The 18,267-nt window shown below is 40.8% G+C and overlaps 2 protein-coding genes across 6 annotated transcripts in view; one reads left to right on the plus strand and one right to left on the minus strand.

The window, feature by feature from the left end:
- The window catches only part of LIMS2 (LIM zinc finger domain containing 2), a 48,030-nt gene that overhangs the window by 15,003 nt on the left and 14,760 nt on the right, over positions 1-18,267 (plus strand). For 3 of the 5 annotated variants that reach the window (XM_030954004.1, XM_030954008.1, XM_030954007.1), the window contains exons 5-10: positions 8,513-8,662; positions 9,491-9,641; positions 10,691-10,783; positions 11,663-11,711; positions 11,898-11,973; positions 12,782-16,613. In XM_030954004.1, coding sequence (XP_030809864.1) covers positions 8,513-8,662; positions 9,491-9,641; positions 10,691-10,783; positions 11,663-11,711; positions 11,898-11,973; positions 12,782-12,929 — 667 coding nt within the window. In that variant the 3' untranslated portion in view covers positions 12,930-16,613. Of the gene's footprint in view, positions 1-8,512; positions 8,663-9,490; positions 9,642-10,690; positions 10,784-11,662; positions 11,712-11,897; positions 11,974-12,781; positions 16,614-18,267 lie in introns of those variants that run through there. The other 2 variants (XM_030954006.1, XM_030954005.1) reach the window with 1 other exon arrangement.
- On the minus strand, positions 54-6,860 carry GPR17 (G protein-coupled receptor 17). The gene is made up of 2 exons (XM_030954003.1): positions 6,488-6,860; positions 54-2,525 (listed from the first exon to the last, which is right to left on the minus strand). Exon 2 carries the CDS (start codon positions 2,491-2,493, stop codon positions 1,462-1,464), a length of 1,032 nt encoding a protein of 343 aa, XP_030809863.1. The 5' UTR covers positions 2,494-2,525; positions 6,488-6,860; the 3' UTR covers positions 54-1,461.

Genomic DNA, 18,267 nt, shown 5'->3' on the forward strand with positions numbered 1-18,267 from the left:
GGAAATCAAGATGTAGCAAAAGGCCAAAAGAACAACACAACAATTACCGCAAAGTCTTTTCAGCCTGTGATTCCACTGGTCTTCAGAAGTCATTTATTTTAAATGCAGAAATACAAAATGAATCCTAGAGGTCAATTAATGCATTTAATTCAGAAATAAGAAATAAAAACACAAAAGAGAGCTTATACAAAAGCATACCATTATAAGAAAATAAAACAGTCCAGCAGTTAGCAGTGTTGCACTATTCAGAGTTAATTTTAGGCTTTTATATGTTATGAGCAAAGCCTAGTAGTTTCCTAGAGTTTATATTTTCACTAACTAAATGGTGAAGGAAGGAAGAAAAGGTCATATACTTGTTTCTGTCCAGCAGGGAGTCTTTTCAATACCCTCTTATTTTTCATACTGCATGCAACCTCTGTGCCTTAGTTTTTTGAGCTGGGCGTAACTGATTTTCTTTTGGCATCTCATCTTGCTAGAATGGGCTGTTGGAATAGCACTTAGGGTGTTTTGGGGAAGCAGTCAGGATAAAAGCAGTTCAAGCAAGATAAAGTATGTTTGATTTTGTAATTCGTGGATCAAATCTCAAATGGTAAGGAACTTGTTCCCAAAGCATAGCAGAGAGATAGGTGTGTGTATCTATGTAACAATATATTTTACCTGCCACATGATTTCCTATAATATTTATATCCATAGCATTGGAGCAATCTTTTAGTAAATATTATTGGAAGCTCATGTGTTCTTTTTTTCCCTTTTCATTGTAGCAGGCATATTTTGCTGGATGCAGTTTGTATCAGTGAGAATAACAATAATCCCTACTTATCCATAGTGAAGGAATTGTCTTGCTAGATAAGTCACAAAAAAGAACTGTAAACCATCTTAAAGCTAGGAATCTTTTCTGTCTTAATTCCTGTCCAGGCTGGGTTTATTGCTTCATTCTGATTTTTTTTTTCTTGTCACCATTTAGTACCAATTTTCTCTCTATTACATATAAACACTTTGAATTCAGCAACTTGATCAAGATGTGCAAATGTGGAGGTTTTTTCATCCAGCAGGTCTCAGGAGTGGATCTCTACTGCTGGTACAATGTGAAATTTTAAATAAGGCTGTATGCATTGCACAGAGGAAGCACCGAGTGCTTTGGGAATTAAGTTCTTTGAAAAAAAATACATGGGTCCATTTCCCTCATTGTCCCCTTCCCTATTCCTAAGTGCTCACCCCTCAGTTTCAGTTCTTGGAGACCAGAACTGTCCTTCTGTTTGCAGTTTCAGCAACGCTAACGCATATGTTCTCTATGGTCAAGGGGTTCTTGTTAATGACAGCCCCATAAAAACAACAGAACTTCCCTTCTCAGGATGGGTTTGACTCTGGTTGGACTGTCTTGCTGCATATTTGTGCTCTCAGCTGATTTTGGTGGAAGAGAGTGTTCTTAAGATGAAGTACTGACACTGACAAGAGTCATGTTCACAGTTCAGATTTAGCACTTAGTGAGCTCTCATTTGTCTTACCCTCATATGTTTGAGGCAACATTATGGTCTTTTTAATACAAAACAGATTGCACAAAGCCTCACGGAATTTCTCAGCCACAAAAAAATACATGATGGGGTCGAAGGCGCCGTTGAGGCTGGTGAGGCAGGAGGTGATGCGGTTGCTGAGGGCCAGCAGACGCTGCGTTTCACAGGAGGCTCTGCTCCCGTTGTAATGGAGAATATAAATGAAGCGGTTGACGTGGTAAGGTACAAAGCAAATTAGAAAAATCATCAGGACCATAATGATCATTTTGACAGCTTTTTCCTTCAGGTGCTTCTCAACTCTGTTCCCACTCTTCAGGCTCTGGATGATGAGTAGGTAGCAGGTCACAGTAGTCACGAAGGGGAAGGTGAATGCCACTGCTAAGGACACGAGGGCATGGCGTGAGGCCTTTTCTCTGTAGAGCTGCAGGCAGACAGTTGTGTTTTTCATCTGGACAGTCTGCACACTGAGCAGCAGAGGTGCCATTGCCACCCCAACGATGACCCACAGAAAGACACACGTCATGTGGGCATAGCGGGACCTGCGGAGCTTGATGGACTTCACCGGGTGCACGATGGCCAGGAAACGGTCAACGCTGATGCACATCAGGAAGTAAATACTGGCATACATGTTGAGGTAAAAAAGGAAACCAGTGAGTCTACAGGGGATCTCACCAAATGGCCAGTGGTTACCAGAAAAATGGTACACCAGCCGGGTGGGGAGTACCAGCACAAAGAACAGGTCAGCCACAGCAAGATGCATCAGGAAAATGTTGGCAGGCGTGCCTGACTTCTGGTCCCGGATGAAAAGCCAAAGAGCCAGGGCATTGCCAGCAAAAGCCAGGATGAAGTCCAGAAAGTAGAAAGTGGCAAAAATCATGTTCTCAAGATGTGTCTCTTTGCCACATTGCTCTGATGTTTCCAAACTGAAATTTGATTGATTTGAGCAGTTGAAGAGCAGGCTTGAAGCTGCAGGCCTGTTCATTTTTTCCCCACAGTTCTGAAGAAGTAAAAGCCCTAAATGTGAAAGAATTAAGACATTATATTACAGAAGAGCCTGGATTTGTGAAAAACAAAACAAACAAACAAAAAAGACAGACTGAAAAACCCATGCATGAAAGTCAGTAGTGTCTCCTGTTTGCTAGCATCAGTGTTTGGTATGACAGGTCAGTCTGAATTTAAGCGTTACACTAGAATTCTGAATACTCTCTACTCAGCTGGGTTTACCAGAGCAGTAATTCCCATGGAAGGAACCCAATGAAGAGCTGGGTAGCTGGTGATGAGCTTGTCTCCAGCCCGTGCTGAGATCAGTTGTGTAACCGAGTAGTGAGATGCTTGTGTGTCTGGTTAAGAGGAGTAGGAGTGTGTTCTGTATATCTAACTAGAAAGCACTTTCCATGTTTCAGTGTGAAAGCCTGATTCAGGACTTTGGAGTTCCTGATGAGTCAGCTTTTCTGAGCACAGGTATCTGTTGTAAGGTGAACTAGCTTCGAATATCTGTCTTGTTTTTAAAAAAGACAGGTCAAATACTGCTGTTATTTAAAAAATCCGCAGGGTTTCTGAAAGCCTTTCAGCATTATTTTAGTTTAAAGTCATGTGTTTAAGGCAAATGCACTTAGTTCCAATATAGAAGGAAACTTTTCAGATGGGTAGCAACACCTTTTGCCACTGAATTGACTCAGGGAAGATTTTAAATAATGCACATGCTGCAGTGTCATCCTTCCCTGCAGTTTTTATCTTCCACCACAGCTTTCTCTTTTCCCCCTTCAAAAGCCTGAGCTCCACTGTAGTTTATCTAGGGCTGTTTCCACCTAGAAGCTTTGCAAAACTGGTCTTAGCTTTGTCAGTCTCTGTTTGCAATGTCCTGAACAGCATCAACAAGAAGTGTGATAGGATTTTCTGAGCACCTACCCATGGCTTTTTGTACATTGCTTGTGTGTGGGTGTAGGTGGTAGGGAAATGCAGGTGTTCTGAAATTCCAGCATTGTCTCTGTTACTTGGATTCCTCAGAAGTGTTACAGTCTGTGCAGCAGTACCTCCACTTTGCTCACCCTTGCTGACTGACCATTCCTCCATTGTATTCAATACATCTTTAAATACATCCATTATGCACACAGCTCCCCAACAGAACTCATCGTTCAGATGCGCAAAAATATTGGGATCATAGAGAACTGAAATGGGATTAAGGACAGACAAATATATTGGAAAATGTAAGAAAATTCCAAGGTAATTAATATCTTCAGTTTGGCTGCTGTTAATTTCAGGTGAACAGAAAAGTGGAATAACTGGAAACAAATGTGCTGGATTACTTCTGTTTGGTTCACAGTTGAAGAGACAAAGTCAACAGCAAGGAGACTGGATGAAATTTAGCAATTTGAAGTTCTTCCTATGGCCACAGAAGGCCCTTCTTACTTCATGCATTGCCTGGATACTCTTCTGGATTTGAGTATTTATAACAAGTTGCTATCTTGCCATTACTTGCAATTGCATGTGCAAGGAAGAATGTACAACCCTTTTTGTTCTTATCTGTAAAAATACTTGTTAAATTTTGCTTTTACATACAAAAGGAAAATGCCCCTTTTTTTTTTTTACGAAGGTTACAAGTTTACTGATGAGACCACAATTTTTTGTTTATATTATTCATTTGTCCCTTACAAAGTAAAACCTGCAAGTATTCTTGAACCCAAGAGTTTAAAGTTTGTATGGGATAGTAACATTGACTCACATACTTGTCCTCTCTGAATGGAATTATGTTTAAATCTGTATTTTTCTGTTGCATACCAAAAGAGAAACAGTGAGACCATGCCTTTTTACTGGCTGTTAATTTATTATGGTGCTTATCACCTCATGTTCTAGCTATTAACTCTTTTTTTTCATGTCAGGCCTGTTCCTTAATTATGCTTTTCATCTGCAAAAAGTGTAAATCAGGTGATCTTTGTGTACACACCTGCTGGGGATAGTCTTATGGCTAAACATTGTTCTGTCCATGGTTGTGACACCTGAGTGAGCAGTAAATGCTGGCTTGGAGCAGCTGGGAAAGCAGAAGCCAGGGTTGTCTGATGGAACAGACTGGGATAACTCTTGTCTTACTGATAGTGCTTTAAATCAATTCCCAAAGTGAAGGTGTAAGCAGACTTTTCCCTGTTTACAAGCTGATTATTAGGGGTTTAACAGCATGATACACTGAACCAATTAATTTGAATTCCTTTCCTAAGGCAGATCTTGGAAATTCAGATTCAGCTGCGTGTCAGTGCCAGCCTTAGAATAGGCAGGACTTCAAAGTTGAGAGTTTTGTCCTCACTGATGGCAGCATTGAGTCTGCTATGGATTTCTATACAGACGTGCTTTCAGTGCAAAATGCTGTGGGTTGGAGTAGAAAGGAGAATGTCAGAGCTATCTGGAAGCCCAGTATGTCAGTGTCAGGAAGAGAGAGGCTTAGAGCTAATGATAAAATTGGAATAGATTCAGTCTTTGCAAATGATAGCCTTCATAGGAGAGCTGCTGTTACCTAATTTACTTTTTAGAGCAAGGTGAAGTGACATGTTTTTCATTTTCTGGTTAGAAGTTATAGAAAAAGGAAGCGGTCCTCTTTCTAATTTTGCTTATGTTTTAAGTTAAAAGAACATTTTCATTACAGCTTTAATGGTTTTTTTGTAATTCTAGTTAATAGATGAAAATAGTGGTGTAGCACTTGAGTAGGTTGAGAAAAAAGCCAACATGTCACTAGAATTAATTGTTTGGCTTATTTTTAGACTTTACATGTTTTCAGCAAAATTCTACAGCTTTAGAAAAGTAATAATTCTCTGACAGTGTGTTCTCTAGAAGGTGTTGAAAAGCCCTTTGCAGTTATTTGCAATTCCACTCCTATTCTCTTTGGGTTTATCCTGTAGATCTAAAATAAATATGTTCAGTTTTTTTTTATTTTTACAAACAAATCACTGGGATTCCTATAGTCTGTATAAATGCTAAGAGCAAACTAGAAACCTTCACAAATGACCTATAATGTGTAGTCTGTGTTAAGCTGTATGGTGCAAGAGGCTTTCATTCCACAGACAGAAAACTCCTTTAGGAGTCTGGCTCATTATCCAGTAATTTCTGCTTGGACTGCACTCTTGATGTTGTGTGAATATTTAGTGATTTACGTACTGCTGAACAGAGCACTTTTCTGGAATGAGCCATTATCCCAGGCCTCCCAGAGCTGAGCTGAAATGGGGGTGTCACTGCTCATTTGAAATACATGCATGCACACTGACCATATTTCATGCCCTGTTTCTCTTCTGCTCAGAAACAAGCAAAAGAACAATCCACAAGGCTGTCAGTGTGGACATAATGCAATCACTCTTTCAGCAGATGCTCTGTCTGTCATTAATGAAAGAACTAGCAGGGGAAATCTTTAGCTCATTGAACACAGTTACCTGGCTGGTTTGGAGCTTTTGTAGGTTAGGGTTTGTTGTAGGTATCAGAAATTCCTGTTCTTACTCTCAGCTAGAGCAGTTTCTGGTGTGATTATACTGGTTTGTGTGTTCTTATGATTATGACTTTAGTGTCTTGTCAAATGAGTGTCTCCTATCTTTCACTCAAAGTACTCTTCATTAGAAATAGTCATTTTCTGACTGAAGTTATTCTCCTGATAATCACTCTCTGCTGAGCCTGTATTTCAGCTGAAATACTTGGTTATTGTGAGCATCAAAGCAGTGTCAGAGAGCACTAGACATACCATACAACTGGCACAAATGGATATACATTAGGTACAAAAGTTTGAAAGCCTTTTTTGTTTTGAAGGAGTGACATAAAGGGAAGGAAATTATTCTTTGAAGTTCAGAAAATGCTACCTATTCTTAGATTCAGACATTTCCATTATATTCATCCACCTCAATATGTGTTCTGCTCCTCATTGGCACCAGCTAAAACTAATGCCATTAGGAGTGCTCCTAAAAAAAAACTCCTAAAGCTCCTAGTAACAAAAGTTGATCTCTTACCTCTTTACAATGCCGTCCTGTGGGTGAAGTATAGGGTCCTTTTGGGAAATATCTCAACGAGCTCCTTCTGATGACAGCAAATTAGAAACAGCAGAGCAAACAAGATGATTCCAAGAGAGTGCAAAGTTGCAGAGTTGCTGAGTGCAGAGAGGGGAGCCCCTCTATATAGTGTCCTCCTTGCTCTGATAGCACATTATCAGCTCAGTCACACAAGAGCAGGGGAGAGGACACCCCAGCACTGAGGAGCTGTCTTCATCCCAGCTGAGCTCTTGGCACTGGGGCTGCTGGTATAGATATGAGTATCCTGCATGAATATGCCAGTGTTCATGGTGCTTACTGAAGGCTGCTACTGAACCTCCAGCCCTAAACACAGAATCCTTGGAGTCCCCTGATTATTTTAGGAGGGTGGAGAGATGCATTGTTTGGGGGAAATCTAGTATTAACAGACACAACAGGACACTTCAGAATGGGATAATTCCATAATGGTGGGAAGGGGGAGGGGGAGAGGGTTAGTGAGAGGGGAGGCTGCTATGGTAACAGCTTAGCCTGTCCAGCACTTCCCTTTGCTTCCAAAAGAGAGGGTCTGTGGGAGGGCACAGGGTTTGTGAGTGGGGTGGGGGTTGATAATGGTTTATCAGTGCAAATGGCTGAAGGCATCTCTTTCAGCTGAATGAGAGGGGTCTCTTTCAGGACTCTTGCTTCGGGGTCCCCATGTCCAGCCCTGTATAATTACTCTGCATTTGACAGTGCTGAGTAAAATTGATGCCTTTATGCTGAGATGAGCACAGCTGTGTGTTTCCTTATAATGGGGTGCTGTCTGCTTTTTCTGGACTCCGTCTGGGCGGACAGTGCTTCCAGCCCTGGGCAGAGACACTTGCTGACAGAAGGACTCAGATTTGGAGAGAATAATAATGATACTTAGCACTTAGACAGGCACCTGCCAGCTGAGAGTCATAAATGTTTGAGGCCTCACAACAACATGTGTTGTATTCTTGTCCTCATTTCACAGATCTAAGGGTAAATAATTCGTCAGGGCAGAATTTTGGAAGGGGCCCTGTGAAGAACCTGCTACTTAATCCATAAATCTGCCCTTTCCATTTGAACTTTTTCTTTTGTCTGATGTGTTTTGAGAATGACCTGTAAATCTCAGTGAGTGTTTGACATAGTGATACAGTGAAAGGAATGAAGCAGACTTGTTAGTTTTGGGACAAAGAAACCCACAGAAGTCATTCTCTGTCATTTTTCTTTTATCATAAATTCTTCCCAGCCCACAGTGTTGCAGCTAGAGGGGTAGGTAATAGGCAACAGCTTCTCCTCAGAGCTCCTAAGTATTGGGACAAAACTGGTGGCTTCCATCAGCCTTCACAAGTTTTTTTATGCCTTTGCCTGAGCTTTTCTACCATAAATTTGGGTTATCTGCCTGTTTAGAAGTGTACTTGTAATGTGTTCAAGAACATGTGCTAGGAATACAGCTGCTTTTACCACATAAAATTGCATGGTTCTTAATTTTCTTTGACTTAGGAGTAAAAGGAATTTGTAGGCAACAAGAGGTCTCTTGTTTTTCCTAGATATTGAAGACTAAGGAATCCAGCCATGGTAAAAGGCATTCAAGCAATGCACTTTGGTTTGACACATTTTATTCTCTCTCCTTGACTCCCTCACAGTGCTGTAATGCCTCTGTTATAGTTGGATCCATTACTTATAGATAGGAGGGTGTTGCCACCTTTCCTTGCCCAGCTATCAGAAAAGATCTGGAGGGTTGGAAAGGATCCCTGGAAGAATGACTGGGTGATACCTCTGATGGCACATAAATCAGTGAATGTTGGAGTAGTCTTCTGAGGAAATACAACTGTGTGACTGCTTTATGCTCATTCTTCTCTGTGCAATTGGTATGAAACTAAAATTATGTTTATTCTGACCTCAGAAGACAGTTCTGTTACATAAAGGACTTCCCACAGTATGTATTATACGTTGTTTTAGGAGAAAGTTTTTTAATATTTTCCTTCCTTTACTTTGTTCAACCAGGCACCTGTGCAGGCCATGCCACAACCGTGAAAAAGCCAAGGGACTGGGCAAGTATATCTGTCAGAAGTGCCACTTGATAATTGATGAGCAGCCTCTGATGTTTAGGAATGATTCCTACCATCCAGATCACTTCAACTGCACCCACTGTGGGTATGTTGTCATACTGTAAACTGACAAAAAAGGAGAGAGACAAACAGTTGAGTCAGCAGTGCAGGTCTAAACTTTGCTGCCTTCACATTGTTATTGTTGAGCAAATAGAAGTTGTGTGAGGAGAAACTGAAATAAGTTTGGGAAAACTACAGGAATTTTAATTTTATTTTGCCACTCTATATTCTCTTATTCTAACATGGTTTGTAATGAAAGTGAAAAGAGTTCATTGGCATGAATTTACCTGAAAGGCTGTGTGCAGATTACCATAGTAGAGTTTTCCAAAAATAGGAGTTACCAGGCTGTCCAAAATAGTTTCACTTTGAATTCCTGGATTTAAAAAAAAAAAAAAAAGGCTTGATGAGCTGTGTCAGTCTTGTGTCCCTGTCCATTGCCACGCTGATAGCTGTCTGACCTGAATTACTTACAATGAAGGCATTTTAACTGGGCACAGTGCTGCTCCAGAATGGATAACAGTGCAAGTAAATGTCTCACTGCTGAGCACTGCTAGGATGGCTCTTGCACCTGAGCTGTCCCATTCAGAGATACCTCAAGTTTGAGCATGACACTGTGAGTGTCCATGTAGGTGCACCTTGTGTGTCGGTGAGAGTATCCAGCTGCAGACATGATGGTCTACATACCTTCTTGTCTGGCAAACCAAGAAAGCAATTTTAGAAAGATGAGTTGACAATGACTCTATTTCACTAGTTAAAATGACTGTATTGGTAGTGTGAACATTGCCTAAGTTAACTCTCAGGTATAGTGTTGCAGCAATTCCTCGTGGGCGCTGCAGAGTTTCCCTCAGTGCCCTGAGCTGGGTTTGTGTTGCAGGAAGGAGCTGACAGCCGAGGCACGGGAGCTGAAGGGGGAGCTCTACTGCCTGCCCTGCCATGACAAGATGGGCATCCCCATCTGCGGCGCCTGCCGCAGGCCCATCGAGGGCCGCGTGGTCAACGCTCTGGGCAAGCAGTGGCACGTCGAGGTGAGCCCTTCTGAACCTGAAACTGCCTTCAGCAGCTCGTCTGGAACAGGGCTGGTGCTGCTGGGAAGCTGTAGACATGCAAGTGGTCTGTAATATATGGATTCAGACTAAACTCAATTGCTTATGCTTGGGATTGTCTTCACCTTTTGTGAGTGGATGAGTTACAGCAGGGCCATCAGGGTTCCTAAGAAAGTTGTTTTCACAGCTGTAATAACCTTAAATTTAAAATCTGTAACAATCCCTGCAGAATAAGGCTCACTGAAAAGCATTTACTTACTAATAAATGTACATATTTTGTATGATGTACTCAGATATATCCTCTCCAATTCGAGTTACCAGGCACATAACAGCATTGGAATTTTTTACTGAAAGCTGAGCAATTCTTGCTTTTTAAGCCTTTTCAGTTCATTGTTTCTATAACTTTCAACTGAGTCATCACAACTTGCTCTGAATTTTTAGTCATCTTTGTTTCAGTCATTTATGCCTCCTAGGGCTTGACCTGAGAGACATGCTGCTGGTCATTTGAGGTGTATTCATACAAACTGTGTTTATGTTCCTGCTTCTCTTCCCTGAAACAAGCAAGATAATAGTCCACAAGTCTATCAGGATAGACACAAGATGATTGCCCTTCCAGCAGACCTTCCACCTATCCTTAATACAACTCTTAATCACTATAAATAGACTAAATATTTCCTTTTTTTTTCCTTCCATAAAGATCTTTCCTGTCTGTGCTTCATCAAAACATTGAGATAACAGCTTTAAAATCAAAGAGATTTAGATTAGAGACTGGGAAGGAATTCCTCCCTGTAAGGCCCTGAGGCCCTAGCACAGGCTGCCCAGAGAAGCTGTGGCTGCCCCATCTCTGAAAGTGTCCAAGGTCAGCTCAGAATCAGATGAGCCTTAAGGTCCCTTCCAACCCAAACTGTTCTGTGATCAAGTGTCATGTATTGAGCTAGGATTTATTGCCATGTTTTTCCCTGGTGATGGGAAAGTTGTTTTGCCTGCCATGAAATGTTGGGTTGTTGTTTTTTTTTTTTTTCATTTTACAGCATTTTGTTTGTGCCAAGTGTGAGAAGCCGTTCTTGGGGCACCGACACTATGAAAAAAAAGGGCTGGCCTATTGTGAGACTCATTATAATCAGGTAAATTCAGCCATCTGTGATGTAGGTACTTGTTGTGTCTGGCAAATGCTTTTTCATGTTTTGTATATGTAAAGCTATGCAGATTTTGCATAATCTGAGTTTGTAGATGCAATGGAATATTAAGAAACTAGTCAGATTTAACAGAAAAATAATAGTTTTTCTTGGCAGAAAAGTGATGCTGAAAACAGAATAGAAATGTCCTGGGGACACTGATTTTAATTTGACAGAAAATCACTGACCTTGGGTTGAGATTAAAATCCCTGTGATTTTACTTCTAATGTATTTCTGTGGACTTCTTTGATAATTACTTCTTTCTGTGGGCACGAGGCAATTGTTGTGTCGTCTAAAACATAGAAAAGTAGATTAATTAAAAAATAAAAAACCAGAAAAACCAATCAAACCCTGTTTTTTTGGTGTGATTCGACTGAACAATGTTTTGGTTTGGTATTTTCTTCTGTCAGATCAATAACTCTCTCATAAGAGGTAAGTGTTGCTGTTCTGACAGTGGCTGTATTTTAGCAATAGTTCTATTTTGGGGTTTGTAGTTGAGCACCAGGAGATGTTTGTCTACACTAAGCATCTTACTCTGCCCATCCTTTCTTCTCCACAGGACTTTAAGATCCTCTAACAGTGCTAGAGTGTGAGGCATCAACAAAAAAGGTTTTGTAGTGTTTAGTGGTATGAGATCCAAAGGAACATAGGCTATTTGGCAAGTGTATGAGAAGTTATTCAGAAGATTTAAATTGGTATATTTGGGACCACTGCTGTATCTGGGAATTCTTTGATTATTAGTATTTAATGTTCACACCAGCTGTGTGATTTGGGGACCATGAGCACTCAGCAACATGAGTTTGTATTCTTATTTCTTTTTCTGTGCAGCTCTTTGGAGATGTCTGCTACAACTGCAGCCACGTGATAGAAGGAGATGGTAAGATTTGTTCTCTCCTTGTTTTGGGTTGCTGTCCTTGTTTCATTTGTTAGTGCAGCTGTTGCAGTCCCACAGTTGCAAGACAACAGTGTTTGTTTTCACATCTGGCCTCATTTGAATTTGGATATAAATCTGAATTCAAACAATCCATCAGTTTCCTCTTAGTTGGTGCTTTTACTTTTGCAGTGGTATCAGCTCTTAACAAGGCCTGGTGTGTGAATTGCTTCTCTTGCTCCACCTGCAACGTCAAGCTCACACTGAAGTAAGTCAGTGTTTGTATTTTGGACCACATGAGTGAAACATTTGCCCCTAATGCAGGGTATCAGCCTGGAGGAGCTGTGAGCCTCTGCCTCTCTGAAGGCCAATATACCTTTTCTCTGTGGGAACAGGTGCTTAAAATTCCACTGATTTCAGCACTCAAAGGGAGCTGACACTTGACATCCTCTCTGATCTATTTTCTTTCATTAATCTGCTCTGTAAGGAGGTTGGGTAATAGGGGAGCTTTTTCAGCAGTACAGAGGGAGGACTCTAAACTTTGAGGAACTGCCTGTCCTGAACAACCTGCAGCCTCCATGTCTCCTTAACTGTGGTTGCTCCCCTCAATAACAATGTTTGCTATTGCATAGATTATTTTGAAAGAAATATTTACCTCCAATATATATAGAAGAGGGACAGAAAAAAAAGCAGTCCTACATTTTTCCTTTCTCAGGTTCAAACCCTTATCCTACTCTGCTGGGTTGGCTCCACTGGCCATATGAAGGGGCTCCAGTTCATCCCAAAGGGGACCTCTGAAGTGACACTTGTATTCTACAGTAACAAAATTATTATTCTAGACTGCTGCATGTAAATATATAGCAAAATCTTGCTCCTCATTTCCCTAGCAATACTAAGGACCTCAGTTTACTGATAAGAACCCAATCTCTACACTTACATCACCAGATGAGAAAATGAGTTGTTTTATAAATGGAATAGAGCACTTGCAACAACACTGATGTAGATGCATGGAGATTTTAATTAGTGAAGCATATTGTTTGCAAATACCATTTTAATAACTGTTCTTTGTGTTAAAGGAATAAATTTGTGGAGTTTGACATGAAGCCTGTGTGCAAGAAATGCTATGAGAAATTCCCTCTGGAGCTGAAGAAACGTCTGAAGAAGTTGTCAGAGCTGGCATCCAAGAAGATCCATCCTAAAGCTTTAGATTTAAACTCTGCTTAAAGCAAACAGGTCTGTCAGTCTCCTGACTGCACTCTTAACAAAAGCTGCTGCTCACTGCAGCTGTTGATTACAGAAGCAATTACTAAGAGGTGGAACCAAAGATAAGCAGTACCTTCCCCTGCTTCTGGTGATGTCTCTTGCATCTAGACTGTCCCTTTTCCCAAGCAATTGTCTGTTAACACTGGCAGGAAGAGCAATATGAGTTCTGCTTGAGCAGTGCACAGGCTGATTATTAATTTGCTACTAACATTGCATTTTGCCTTTGTGGAGCTATATGCAGTCTTTCCTTCCTCAGTTGAACTGTACTACTCTTTGCACTCCTCTAGTCCAAGGAATTTGGAAACAGTAGTTAAATGTAGGGCTGGAAGAAATGTCAGATTTGCTCTTTCTCCATCAGAATATCAGAGTTTTTCTTCTTACTCTGGGTGAAGCAATTTTTAAGTTTTTTAATATACAGGCAAATAGTCTGAAAGCTGTCATTCTTTACTACATGTGAAAAGTTCTGGTCTTCAGATTACTACATGGAATATATGGGTGCCCTATCCCATATCCAGTCCTTCTGGTTCATAGATTTACTGGCTAAGCCCAGGAACCAGTAGCTATGGCATCTGCACTGCCCACTTAGGCCCATGTTAAGGCAGCTAAGAAGTTTCTTTTGCTGCTTCTGTGCTCAGTACTACAGAGATTTCAGCTGTCAAGGCCATGTGAGCCTCTTCAGAATAACTGGGCTCTCCTTAAGGAGAAGGTGGCTATGGGAAACTAAACATTTTATTAGAACTGACACTAATTCTCTCTGTTCTCTACTACTACATGGCTGGTAGAGCTTCTGCTGGGCAGCACAAAGCATGTCCTGTCCATTGGCATGGCTGATATTTATTGAGGCAGTGTGGCTGGAGCATTGGTTACTCTTCTGCATAAGGAAATTGAATAAATAATATAGTACCAATTTAAGCACTTCAGTTTTGCCATTCTCACTTTATTTGCCAACCAAGTATATGCTTGTTGGTCATGCTTCAGAAAGTCCAATTACATGAAGGTGTTTCTAATGTTTAGTTTGTAGCAAATGTCTTATGCAGAAAAAAAACATTTTTCTTACAATTTTTACCCAAATAAGAGTCCCGTTCATCTTTCTTTTTGAGACATGAGTTTACTTAAGGAGGGGATCTCAGACATGATGCTAGCATCTCAAGGATATAATCCTCCTCTGTAATTTTGCCTGTCACTAGTGAGGTTTCGCTGGTCCTACTATCTTTGCTACCAGAACCCAAGGTGCTGAGAAATTTACTGGTTTTGGATATTCTCAATACTTCTTTAGAGGTGAGCCATAAGCAGTGCTGTTCCTGAGCCCACCTGCACAATGTAAGATCCCAGTGAGCTTCTGAGTCCCCCAGAGGTGACCCCCATACTTCCTTGTGCTGAACTAAGCTGAGCAGCCTGAAAATCCCTGTCCATGAACAGTTGGGAGACGGTGCCTGCTCCTTTGCAAGGCTGACAAGCACTGGAGGACTACTGTCCTTTGCATGATTTAAATCCTCCCAAAAGTGGCTGGTTTAGTTAGTCACATGATCACAGCAGTTGTGCCTAGACAACACCCTGCAGCCACAGATTAATTACATAGCAAAAAAAAGGAAGTTAAAGCTTACCCACTTCTTGTATGTGTTAGCAGCAGTTGGACTGGGGCAATAGTCTACCTTAGAATTGTGTTACCATGCTTGCTGGATCAATACCCATGGAACTGCATCAGGGATACCAAAGCAGCGGTAGGAAATCCTGAATAACTGATCAGAATCCCATATGAGACCATCTCTTAGAGCTTCACTGCCTTTGGTAACTCAGTTTTCCTCAGCTGCTCTGCTTTTTGTTGCTGTAATTTACCATAATCTTTTAACTGGGTTATGCTGTATCCACTCTCGCAATGCTGAGGGGATAGGTCTAATTTTAGCAGTAAACTCTTTCATCTTCTCCTGACCAGTTTGCACTGTAGATTCCAGTAACAGTAGCTGCTTGTGTCACTGCTTTAGGAGAGCACGTGGTTATTCACTGTTCTCTCATCAGCCTTAAAATGGTCTTAGTTAAGGGCACAAAGAACAGCATGTATTTTGGTGCAGTAGTGTGGCCCTGCAAAGACCCTCATTTACAATCAAACCTGTTGTTTGGCATTTTGTCACAGCATAAAACACTTGAATTCTGACCTAGGTGCAGCTCAGTATGTTATGCAGATTCTTCTCAGCATAAAACATTCCAGTCTGTTCCTGTAATCTCAGTCACAGGCCCTGTGTAATGCTGAATCTGAGCAGCTGTGTACTCCCAGCCTCCTGGGAAGTGGTGGAGGAACACACAGCCACACATTCCTGGTAAATATGGAAGCACTAAGTAACTAGCAGCCAATAGGGAATATTCTTTCAGCAGCCACTCACATTCAACAATGGAAAATGCACGTATGTGAATGGCATTACTTCTGTGCTGAAGTTTTAATGTGTGCTTTCACCTTGTCTCGTGTTAGAGATTGGGCAGACCTAGAAAGCTTCAGAGTTCTAAGGAAAGTTGATATCATTCTCTTTGATAAGCTGTTCAGTTCTCTAGGATTTGGAATATGTCCTTATCTTCAGGATGTTTTGCAAAATTAGTTATGAACAAAGTAATTATGATCCCTGATCTCTATACTAATGGAAGGTGATATTCTCTTAAATTATTAATTTTTCACAATAATTTTTCTCATACTTCTGGTGCCCATAGCCTGCAATGTGCAGAGTTAAAGTAGTTTGTTACCAGCACATCTTTTTGGTGAGAGTGGAGTTGAAGGAGTAGGAGAAATAACTCTAAATGGCTTTAAAAAATGCATCTTCCTCTACTTCTGTCAGTCTACTTTTTTAAAACCAAGTAGAATATAGTGCAAACTCATAAGTTCTCCTTAGTGCGTTGCTAGGCTGACAGGTTGGATTTTGTTTTCTTTTTAATTAATATAGATGAGGTGTCAGCTGCATGCTTTTTTCCATTGCTGTAAATAGACCTGCTGGCCAAATTCTTCCTAAGCATCACATCACTGGAGAGTAGAGATTTATATGAAGGTTGAGCTTGGCTCAGAAATCTACACTTAATAGAAGATGTCTCAGAATATACATTTATATTTATACCTAATTCATATTTATACCTAATTAAAATCACTAACACTCACTGAGTACACTTGAAAATGGTTTTGCTTTTAGAAAGCATGGTGTGTGAAGCTTGTTTTCATGGGTATGCTAATCACTTGCACTGTTTCTTTATGGCTCTAATCCTCTCTCTAGATTTGTGTCCTGGTGTTTTTACAGCAGTCTGTGCAGTGCTGGCAAACACTGGTCAGCCTTTTGTAGAGAGTTCCTGATGTGGCATGGCTGGTACTAGATGATATGACTGACACTCTTTCAGAAGTGATTGGTTGGGGAAGGAATAGATTGCAGGCAAGCATGTAATACACATGGTTCTACTAGCCTGTAAAGCACTGTTAAGTGCTGAGGGTATTAGACTGAGAAAAGAATTAGCAGCTCCCTGCCTTGGTTCAGGCCTTGATGGGTTCTGCACTGTGTAGAGCTCTCACTTTATCACACATTGTTTGAGCTGTCTAACCAAAGCACATGATTGTAGATTGAAATGCTGTAATACTGTGCCTTTGTATGTTCTTGTATTAAAGTTAACTGTAATACATTTAAAATCTTTACACAAAAAAAGAAAAAAAATTGTACAGTGTACAGTTAATGCCATATTTTCAGTGCTTAGCCAGAGCCTGTTACCCACTCTGGGAGTGCTGAAACCTGGGGCACTGTTGTGGTGAATTCATGTTTTGGACCTGTGCTGCTTCTGTGGTGATGTGTTGGTTGATGAGGATGTGCAGAAAGGGGTATCATCCTTCTCATGGCTGTGTTGTACAAATTGTGTTGTGTAGGTAGTGAGCAGATGGGATACTATCATAATTTACAGGATATAGTGGATATTTGGTTGATTTAGGTTACATGGAGCTGGAGCAAACATTCACTTGGTTAAAAAAAAGACAGTGTGGTTGATTTTCTGCAATCTTTTATTTAAAAACCAGAAATGATACAGTTTGGCTGCAAGATTTCTTTTTGTAGTGGTGAACTGTTGAACGTTTCTCACTTATAGCTAGTTAGTTAGATCAGACACTGGGTGACAAAACCACTCTGGGTAATTACACTCCAGCATTTCCATTGCCAGCAATGGACATTACAGCAGGAGCATCTAACTGCTTGCAAAAATATCAGCTATTCTGACAAGTGTGGCACTCATTTAGATGCACAAAGAGAGTGGGCTCTTCCCTGCCACCATATACAAAACTCTCACCAGCATTTGAATTTTGCACACACATGTCTGAGGGAACAGGAGAACCATTGTGCATCCATTGGCAAAGTTGAGAGATCAGGCAGAGCTGCTTTTCCAGCACTGCCAGATTGTGTCTCAAGGAACTTGGTGTAAATGCTTTAAGACATGTTCATGTTTCACTGGGAGCAAGGGAGGAGTACTTGATCTGAGGGGGAAGCAGCTAAGCTTGCTCCCACCATAGTCTGTATCTGCTTTACACACTCAGACCACACTCTGGTTCCTGTGGCACCAAAGCTCTTGGGGATGAACAAGTGCTGAATCAAATTTTACCACTCAAGCTGTCTGCTAAACAGGAAGCAGAAGAGATCAGGACAAATTAAAGCTATTATTCTTGTCTCGTGAGGGAATGTCTGCATAACTCCAAACAGAACATTCTTGTGGAGCAGAAAAGTCTCTTTTCAACAGAGCTCTGTTCGACTGAGTTCTTCAGTTCTGATTTGCACTGAATAGCTCATCTATATCTTGAAATAGGAGCAACTAAATGTGATGGACCCAAACCCCAGACTCATTTCAGAGCTTACTAGAAACTGTACAGTAGAAAGTGGTTGTTAGTTTCCAAGAGCATTATAACATGTGGAAGAAAGAAGACTATTTAATTTAAGCAAGGCTGTGGTAAGTCAGGGGACAACATCTTACTTTTCAAACTGTCCAGTTATCTACTACTAAAGGGCATTTCTTCACTCTTAGAATTGCCAGTTGGAGGGAAAAAAATTACATTACCTTTGTTTGCAAAGACTCTTGGAGTTTGTGCATTTGGTAAGAGCATATACAATAAGGGACATTTTCTTTCCAAAAGGAAGACAGCTCTTCATGTGTGTCTGTCTGTGAATGGAGGAGATTCAGGCTATTGGAAGGGGTTCTCACAGGGTTTCCCCACTCACACAGAGCATCAAAGTCCATCTAAACTTTCTCTAAATCCACTATCTGAATGGAATTCTCATACTACATCTAAGACAGAAGTGTT

The sequence above is a fragment of the Camarhynchus parvulus genome, chromosome 9 (genome assembly GCF_901933205.1).
Source record: "Camarhynchus parvulus chromosome 9, STF_HiC, whole genome shotgun sequence".
NCBI classification, from domain to species: Eukaryota; Metazoa; Chordata; class Aves; order Passeriformes; family Thraupidae; genus Camarhynchus; species Camarhynchus parvulus.